At 38.0% G+C, this 10,000-nt stretch overlaps 2 protein-coding genes across 2 annotated transcripts in view; one reads left to right on the top strand and one right to left on the bottom strand.

Annotated features, from left to right (window-relative positions):
* The window catches only part of LOC133647052 (leucine-rich repeat-containing protein 17-like), a 13,253-nt gene extending 6,981 nt beyond the window's left edge, over positions 1–6,272 (top strand). Inside the window, exons 3-6 of the mRNA XM_062043108.1 lie at positions 1–69; positions 2,103–2,258; positions 5,640–5,781; positions 5,841–6,272. The exon at positions 1–69 is cut by the window's left edge and continues 146 nt beyond it. Coding sequence (XP_061899092.1) covers positions 1–69; positions 2,103–2,258; positions 5,640–5,781; positions 5,841–6,126 — 653 coding nt within the window. The 3' untranslated portion in view covers positions 6,127–6,272. The remainder of the gene's footprint in view (positions 70–2,102; positions 2,259–5,639; positions 5,782–5,840) is intronic.
* Positions 1–10,000, bottom strand: part of LOC133647050 (F-box and leucine-rich repeat protein 13-like) — a 60,142-nt gene that overhangs the window by 36,037 nt on the left and 14,105 nt on the right. The window contains 1 exon segment of the mRNA XM_062043107.1: positions 9,081–9,216. Within this exon segment, the coding sequence (XP_061899091.1) occupies positions 9,081–9,216 (136 nt within the window).

Here is a 10,000-nt window from a genome sequence, read left to right as displayed (position 1 = left end):
AAGCGGACGCCACCACATCCTGCCACACCTACTACTTCCCTCAAGTGCGCCTGGACTGCAGCAACAGAGGCAAGTGTGTCAACCTGCCGAGTAGAAATGCGGCCCAGATGTAGGACTGGATCTTGCTGGCGACTGCCTAGGAATGTGTGATGAAGGATGGAGTGGAAACTACTGCGCTGTGGCAACAATTCTTCAGGTTCAGCTGAAGTACATTTCATCTTTGGGCTGGAGGCCATAGAACTAGAAATACGACCTGGTGCAATGTAGGGCTAGCGTCCTGGCTGCTCAGTAAAATATGACCTTGTGCAATGTAGGACTAGTGTCCTGGCTGCTCAGTAAAATATGACCTGGTGCAATGTAGGACTAGCGTCCTGGCTGCTCAGTAAAATAATATGTGAAAAGCAGGGTTGTACGGTATACTAGTATAGTACCGCGATACTAATGAATCATATTCGGTACTATACTTCTAAATCACTAATCCTGGCCTCCATGGCGACAAAGTAAGTTTCTTACAAGTATCATTATCACTGGAGGAGGAGGAATAGCTAAACATGCTTCACAGTACTTAGGACTTCCTGTTATACTTAGGACTTCCTGTTATGTGTGTATATATATATATATATATATATATATATATATATATATATATATATATATATATATATATATATATATATATATATATATATATATATATATATATATATATATGTATATAGTAGGGTTGTACGGTATACCGGTACTAGCATAGTATCGTGGTATTAAGGTATAAAAAAAACGGTACTATACTCTGTTTGAAAAGTAAGGAGCCCCTAAAGGGGCATGGGGGAAAAACATTTTTTTATAATTTAATTTTATATTTTTTAGACATGTATCTCGTGCGCACGAGAAACTTTTTATAAACGTATAAAAAATAAAAAATCAATTAAAAAAATTGACATGTCTAAAAAAAATAAAAATAAAATAAAAAAATTATATATATATATTTTTTTTATAACTTTATAAAAAGTTTCTCGTGTGCACAAGATAGTTTCTTTTGCGCACAAGATACATGTCTAAAAAAAATTTAAAAAATAAAATACAATTATTTAAAAAATAATTTCCCCCATGTCCCTTTAGACCGTAGAAAAGTACCGGTAACGGTAATAATATATTGTATTAGTAAAAAGCACTTTACATCGAGTAAACAACCTCAAAGTTGTTTGTTTGTATTAAAAAAAAAAAAAAGATATTAAAAAATAAATACAAATTAAAACTAGAACAGCCAAATAGCTAAAACTAGTATGCATATATCTAAAAAAAAAAAAAAAGGCTTTTTTTAAAAAGAAGGGTTTTTAGGCCTTTTTTAAAAGCATCCACAGTCTGGGGTGCCCTCAGGTGGTCAGGGAGAGCGTTCCACAGATTGGGAGCGGCGGAGCAGAAAGCCCGGTCATGACTTAGCTGGTTCTACGAGCAGAGGGGCATGTTGGGCAGCGCACACACACAGAGTACTTACAAGCAGACACAGTGTGTAGACAGAAAAGGGAGAATGGACGCATTTTGGCGTAAAAAGTAAAGATAAATTATAACACTGAAACACCCTCAGGAAGACGTGCTTTAAGACATGGCTAACGTCCATCCACAGTGTTTTAGCTACTTCTAAATCACTAATCCTGGCCTCCGTGGCGACAACTAAAGCAAGTTTCTTACAAGTAGCATTATCACTGGAGGAGGAGTAGCTAAACATGCTTCACTACACACCGTAGCTCACCGGCGTCACAATGTAAACAAATGCCATGGGTGGATCTACTGTAATGATACCGAGTACAGGAGCGTATCTAGTCGATACTACTATATTTGTACCGTCACACCTTTTTTTTCTTCCTTTAAAAATGTAAATTATGTTTATAAAGTCAGGAAATATGTCCCTGGACACATGAGGACTTTGAATATGACCAATGCATGATCCTGTAACTACTTGGTATCGGATCGATACCTAAATGTGTGGTATCATCCCAAACTAATGTCAAGTATCGAAGAAGAGAAGAATAAGTGATTACTACATTTGAACAGAAGTGTAGATGTTAAAACGGAAAATAAGGAGGATCTCTTTTTATGTTCAGGACTGACGGAGGTTCCCGTGGGCGTTCCTGAGGACGTGGTCCACGTGGACTTGTCCCACAACAACATCCGACACCTCAAAGCCAAAAGTTTCCAGGGATTAAAGAGTCTGAAAACCTTGAACATCAGCCATAACAACATGGAGCGCATCGATACAGGTACTGACGCCATTATCGTTTCAGCCAAGTCTTAGAGGAGGTTTGTTGTCCAAAGTCTAGACTTTTTTAGACTGTTAGTCCCAGTCCACGTCATGTGACTGCCTGCCTTAGCGGCCACAACTTTAAGTACGCCTGCATCAAATAGCAAGGTCCAACAGCAGAAGGACTAATGGCCAGTGTTGGGACTAACGCGTTACTGCGTTATTTTGCGTTATTTTTTACGTAGTATCGGCTAGAAACTGAGAAGATCTGAGTGTGTTTTATTGGAGCGCTGCGGAAGAGGCGCGCCGCACACTGTCTGTGTGTATGTGGGAGGGGGCGTGTCTGTGTTTACTAACGAGACATGGCGAAGCCCGAAGCCGAGTTTCTTAACATGGAGGTATTCTCACTACTTTTCTTTTGTCGACCACAAAGAAAAGAACATCCTAGTTAAATGTAAGTTGTGTCTTGGATCAAAGATCCTATCCTAGCAATTCAAATCTGCTGAAACAGCTACAAAAGCAACATGCTTCGACGAAGCTTGTAAAGAGAGACACACTTCGCCTGGATTTTAACGAGGCACTGCGCACTGAAGGTGCACACACTCTGTCAATTCTCTTATATACTCTTTCATTCTAGACTTCTAGAGTGTTTGATTATCACATCACTCTAAATGTATAGACTATGAAGTTCACAAACATAAAGAGGGATCCTAGTGGGCCAGGCCAGTCTTTCCTTATCTCTAAACTAAAACTGGGGAAATGTGTGAAGTGTTCTGGGCTTCAGACATGATTTTATTTCACAATTCCTTGAGAGAGAAAAAGGCCTGGTTAGGCTTTGTGTATGTAGTGTGTGCCTTCCTTGGTTTGTTATTATGCTGTTTGTTACTCATGGATGTTATGTTGCAGCTATTTAAAATAGTTTTGTCAATTTGTTCTGGCCTGAAACAAATTGGCCCTTTGAAACATATCTTTGTGTGTTGTATGTAGAGCACATTGCTTAGCAGAGTTCAGTGATGCAAATGCATGTCAAGTTGATCAACACATTGTATTATTCTCCAGTGCAATAACAGGATTGAAATGAACAATCCTCTCCCAAAAGCGCAGCCATGAAACATTTTCCTTAAAAAAAAAACAAAAAAAACCTGTCTCGGCGCACACGTTTACTGCTACTGCGTCTTTAAAAAGTGTTACTATAGCGACAGAGTCATGTTTTATGCAAGATGACAGAAAAATGTTATTGTGTTGGATGTTGGACTAAAGGAGCCAAAGTTTTTTTTTTTTTTTTTTTACTCTGCTGGGAACTTCTGTTTCTCATTTCCTTCTTTTAGCGCGACATTTTTCTCTCGACAAGTACAAACCCCAAAAGCAGTGAAGTTGTCACGTTGTGTAAATGGTAAATAAAAAGAGAATACAACAAATCCTTTTCAACTTATATTCAATTGAATAGACTGCAAAGACAAGATATTTCATGTTCACACTGAGAAACTTCTTTTTGTTTGCCAAATAATCATGAACTTAGAATTTAATGGCAGCAACACATTGCAAAAAAGTTGTCACAGGGGCATTTTTACCACTGTGTTACATGGCCTTTCCTTTTAACAACACTCAGTAAAGGTTTGGGAACTGAGGAGACACATTTTTGAAGTGGAATTATTTCCCATTCTTGCTTGATGTCTCTGTTGTGGTATTTCAGGCTTCATAATGCGCAACCAGGCCAGTCTAGTACCCGCACTCTTTTACTATGAAGCCACGCTGTTGTAACACGTAGCTTGGCATTGTCTTGCTGAAATAAGCAGGGGCGTCCATGATAACGTTGATATGTTGCTCCAAAACTTGTATGTACCTTTCAGCATTAATGGTGCCTTCACAGATGTGTAAGTTACCCATGTCTTGGGCACTAATACACCCCCATACCATCACACATGCTGGCTTTCACACTTTGCGCCTAGAACAATCCGGATGGTTCTTCTCCTCTTTGTTCCAGAGGACACGACGTCCACAGTTTCCAAAAACAATTTGAAATGTGGACTCGTCAGACCACAGAACACTTTTCCACTTTGCATCAGTCCATCTTAGATGAGCTCGGGCCCAGCGAAGCCGGCGGCGTTTCTGGGTGTTGTTGATAAATATTAGTAGTAGAGTTTTAACTTGCACTTACAGATGTAGCGACCAACTGTAGTTACTCACTGTGGTTTTCTGAAGTGTTCCTGAGCACATACATCATAGCAAATATAATACTTAAAATATATAATGTATATTCTGTATGTACATCGTTACATTTGTATCATTTATGTCTACATGTGTATGTACATAATGTAAATATGCAAATAAAACCTTTTTTAATTTGGAAAAAAATTATCAGAAAAAATTACGTGTTGACATAATGAATAAACATGGATATATTATTTAATGAAGTAGAATAAATCTAATAAAATAATTACTTATTCGTACATTTACTATTGGTTATTGGTATTTGTTATTTATTCAAATTCATAAATAAATGATAATAAATGGTAAATCAGGGTAGTAAATATAAAAAAATATATGTTATTGAACTTTATTACAATCTGACTTATGTATTTTGATAATAAAGAATACAATGTACACTTCAAAAAAATATTTTACTTTAAACAATTAATAATAAAATACAAAAAAAAAGTAATACAATTATTTTCTGGGTGTTGTTGATCAATAGCTTTCACTTTGCATAGTAGAGTTTTAACTTGCACTTACAGATGTAGCGACCAACTGTAGTTACTGACAGTGGTTTTCTGAAGTGTTCCTGAACCCATGTGGTGATATCCTTTACACACCGATGTCGCTTTTTGATGCAGTACCACCTGAGGGATCGAAGGTCCGTAATATCATGGCTTACGTGCAGTGATTTCTCCAGATTCTCCGAACCTTTTGATGATATTACGGAGCATAGACGGTGAAATCCCTAAATTCCTTGCAATAGCTGGTTGAGAAATGTTGTCCTTAAACAATTTGCTCAGGCATTTGTTGACAAAGTGGTGACCCTCGCCCCGTCCTTGTTTGTGAACGACTTGAGCATTTCATGGAAGCTGCTTTTATACCCAATCATGGCACCCACCTGTTCCCAATGAGCCCGTTCACCTTGTGGGATGTTCCAAATAAGTCTTTGACGAGCATTCCTCAACTTTCTCAGTCTTTTTTGCCACTTGTGCCAGCTTTTTTGAAACATGTTGCAGCCATCAAACTCCAAATGAGCTAACATTTGCGAAAATGAACATGAAATATATTGTCTTTGCAGTCTATTCAATTGAATATAAGTTGAAAAGGATTTGCAAATCATTGTATTCTCTTTTTATTTACCATTTACACAACGTGACTAGTTTTGGGGGTTGTGTACTAGTCTTCCTCCAACTTGTGTCTGCAGCCTCCCTGTCGGGACTCCTGCACCTCCACCAGTTGGACCTGGCAGGAAACGGCCTGCATTTCATCCAGCACGGCGTGCTAGAGGACCTCTACTTCCTGTCCAAGCTGAAGCTGGAGGACAACCCGTGGGTGTGCGACTACAGGTGAGCTCCCCCCCCCAAGTCACACCTGCTCCACACACTCACCTGAGTGCACTCGGCAGCATCCACTACATGGTGTACTGGCTGCACCTGCACCCGGGGGTGAAGCACACGGGGCTGCTGTGTCGCTCGCCCCTCCAGCACACGGGCGAGAGCGTGCAGGACTACGTGCGCTCCTACAACCGGGGGTGTCCCAGGGACAAGCAGGAGAGCCAGCGGGAGCCGCTCCCGGCCGAGCCCCTGCACTGGGGCTCCTCGCTGGAGGTGCAGGGGGAGCCGGAGGAGGAGGTGGAGCCCCAACACTTGAGGCGGCCTCAGAAGTATCAGATTTTTAGACTGTCCTATTAGGTTAGTGCCTTCCCTTTCTTCTTGTCAATAGTCTGTATCAGATGAAGAAGTCCACATGGGAATGATCTGCATTCTTATGTATATATTCTTTGAAGAACTTTTTGGACTATTCTGTTTCTATTCAAACAATAAATACACTCACTTTATTCATGTGCAGTTATATAACAAAGGTATTAGTCGCTTGCATGATTTCAAATTTGGACACGAATGCAATATTTTATCATGCAGGCATGTGGTTTTTCCTTCTATAGTCGGAAATTATCTCTGTAAAAATATAAAAATATATATTTTCCGGACTATAAGGCGCATTAAAGCAAGTAATTTTAAGATTTTTTGTATTTTCAAACAAAAGGCACACCGGACTGACTATAAGGCGCATTAAAAGAGTCATATTATGATTTTTTTGTATTTTCATACAAAAGGAGCACCGGATTATAAAACACATGAAAGGGGTCATATGATTTATTGTATTTTCACACAAAAGACGCACCGGATTATAAGGCGCATTAAAGAGGGCATTTTATGAATTTTTTGTATTTTCATACAAAAGGCGCACCGGATTATAAAACGCATTAAAGGGGGCATTTTAGGATTTTTTTGTATTTTCATACAAAAGGCGTACCGGATAATAAGGCGCATTAAAGGGGTCATTTTATGAGTTTTTTGTATTTTCATACAAAAAGCGCACCGGACTATAAAGCGCATTAAAGGGGTCATTATAGGATTTTTTTTGTATTTTCACACAAAAGGCGCACCGGATTATAAGGCGCATAAAAGGGGTCTTTTTATGATTTTTTTTTTGTATTTTCATATAAAAGGCGCACCGGATTATAAGGCGCATCAAAGAGGTAATTTTTTTTTTTTTTTTTGTATTTTCGTGCAAAAGGCGCACCGGATTATAAGGCGCATTAAAGAGGTAATTTTATGATTTTTTTGTATTTTCATACAAAAGGCGCACCAGATTATAAAGCGCATTAAAAGGGGTCATATTATGATTTTTTGTATTTCACACAAAAGGCGCACCGGATTATAAAATGCATCAAAGAGGTAATCTGATGATTTTTTGTATTTACATACATAAGGCGCACCGGATTATAAGGCGCATTAAAGGGGTCATTTTACGAATTTTTTGTATTTTCATACAAAAGGCGCACCGGATTATAGGGCGCATTAAAGAGGGCATTTTATGAATTGTTTGTATTTTCATACAAAAGGCGCACCGGATTATAAAGTGCATAAAAGGGGTCTATTTTATGATTTTTTTTGTATTTTCATATAAAAGGCGCATCAAAGAGGTAATTTTATGATTTTTTTATATTTTTGTGCAAAAGGCGCACCGGATTATAAAGCGCATCAAAGAGGTAATTTTATGATTTTTTGTATTTTCGTACAAAAGGCACACCGGATTATAAAGCGCATTAAAGAGGGCATTTTATGAATTGTTTGTATTTTCATACAAAAGGCGCACCGGATTATAAGGCGCATAAAAGAGGTAATTTTATGATTTTTTGTATTTTCATACAAAAGGCGCACCAAATTATAAAGCGCATTAAAAGGGGCCATATTATGATTTTTTGTATTTTACACAAAAGGAGCACCGGATTATAAAATGCATCAAAGAGGTAATCTGATGATTTTTTGTATTTTCATACAAAAGGCGCACCGGATTATAAGGCGCATTAAAGGGGTATTTTAGGATTTTTTTTGTATTTTCATACAAAAGGCGCACCGGATTATAAGGCGCATTAAAGGGTTCGTATTATGATTTTCTGTATTTTTTTTGTATGTTCACACAAAAGGCGCACCGGATTATAAAATGCATCAAAGAGGTAATTTAAAGATTTTTTTGTATTTTCATACAAAAGGCGCACCAGATTATAAGGCGCATTAAAGGGGTCGTATTATGATTTTCTGTATTTTTTTTGTATGTTCACACAAAAGGCGCACCGGATTATAAAATGCATCAAAGAGGTAATTTAAAGATTTTTTTGTATTTTCATACAAAAGGCGCACCAGATTATAAGGCGCATTAAAGGGGTAATTTTATGATTTTTTTGTATTTTCATACAAAAGGCGCACCGGATTATAAAGCTCATTAAAGGGATAATTTTATGATTTTTTGTATTTTCATAGAAAAGGCGCACCAAAGAGGTCATTTTATGATTTTTTTTTCACACAAAAGGCATCCCGGGTTATAAGGCGCATCAAAGAAGTAATTTTATGATTTTCTGTATTTTCACACCAAAGGCGCATTAAAAGGGTCATAATTTTATTTTTTTGTATTTTCACACAAAAGGCGCACCGGATTTTAAAGCGCATTAAAAGGGGCATTTTATGATTTTTTGTATTTTCATACAAAAGGCGCACCGGAATATACAGCGCATCAAAAGGGTTATTTTATGATTTTTTTGTAATTTCATACAAAAGGCGCACCGGACTGACTATAAGGCGCATTAAAGGGGTCATATTATGGGTTTTTGTATTTTCACACAAAAGGCGCACCGGATTATAAAGCGCATTAAAGGGGTCATATTATGATTTTTTAGTATTTTCACACAAAAAGCGCACCGGATTATAAGGCGCATTAAAGGGGTCATATTATGATTTTTTTATATTTTCGAGTTATATGACTGTATAGTGAGTGTATGGCTGCGGAATTAGAGAAAAAAGTGTCAAATTGGCTAAAAGAGTTAGCATGCGATTGTTACCATGCTAACATGTAGCATGTTTCACATAAGTTACATGACTGTATGGTGTGTGGCTGTGGAAGAAGAGAAAAAAGCACAAAAATAGCTCAAAAAGCCCTAAAATAATCAACAAAGTAGAAAAATAGTCATCAGTCTTCCTGCTGTTGGACCTTGCTGTTTGATGCAGGTGTACCTAAAGTTGTGGCCGCTAAGGCAGGCAGTCACATGACCTGGACTGGTCAGGTGACCAATGAGAAAGGTACTTACCGATGTACTTCAGACTGGACCACTCCAACGAGGCGCAGCCGCGCAGGTTGAGGTGGATGACGAAGGGCCGGAAGTTCTGCATGACCTCGTTCATGGTGCTGTCTGTGATCCAGTCCTTGAACATGGACACGTTGACCTGGAGGCCAAACACTGCTCACTAAATCCATCCATGGCCCACATGTCAGCAACCACAGGAAGTCTTGGATGTACTTTAAAGTAGTCAGTGTGCAGCTCTTTTTGCTATTTTCAGACAAAAGGCGCACCGGATTATGAGGCGCATTAAAGGGGTCATTTAACTATTTTTTGTATTTCGTACCGAATTATGAGGTGCATTAAAGGGGTCATATGATGATGTTTTGTATTTTCATACAAAAGGCGCACCAGATTATGAGGCGCATTAAAGGGGTCATTTTAGGATCTTTTGTATTTTCATACAAAAGGCGCATTAAAGGGGTCATATTATGATTTTTTGTATTTTCATACAAAAGGGGCACCAGATTATGAGGCGCATTAAAGGGGTCATTTTAGGATCTTTTGTATTTTCATACAAAAGGCGCATTAAAAGGGTCATATTATGATTTTTTGTATTTTCATACAAAAGGCGTACCAGATTATAAAGCGCATTTAAGGGGGTCATTTTAGGATTTTTTGTATATTCATACAAAAGGCGCACCGGATTATAAATTGCATTAAAGGGGTCATTTTCTGATTTTTTTGTATTCTCATACAAAAGGCGCAGCGGATTATAAAGCGTATTAAAGGGGTAATTTTATGATTTTTTGTATATTCATACAAAAGGCGCACCGGATTATAAGGCACATTAAAGGGGTTATATTATGATTTTTTTGTATTTTCACACAAAAGGCGCAGCGGATTATAAAGTGCATTAAAGGGGTCATTTTAGGATTTTTTGTATTCTC

This window comes from Entelurus aequoreus, linkage group LG03 (genome assembly GCF_033978785.1).
Source record: "Entelurus aequoreus isolate RoL-2023_Sb linkage group LG03, RoL_Eaeq_v1.1, whole genome shotgun sequence".
In the NCBI taxonomy this organism is placed as follows: domain Eukaryota; kingdom Metazoa; phylum Chordata; class Actinopteri; order Syngnathiformes; family Syngnathidae; genus Entelurus; species Entelurus aequoreus.
This window is presented reverse-complemented; position numbering and strand designations above follow the sequence as displayed.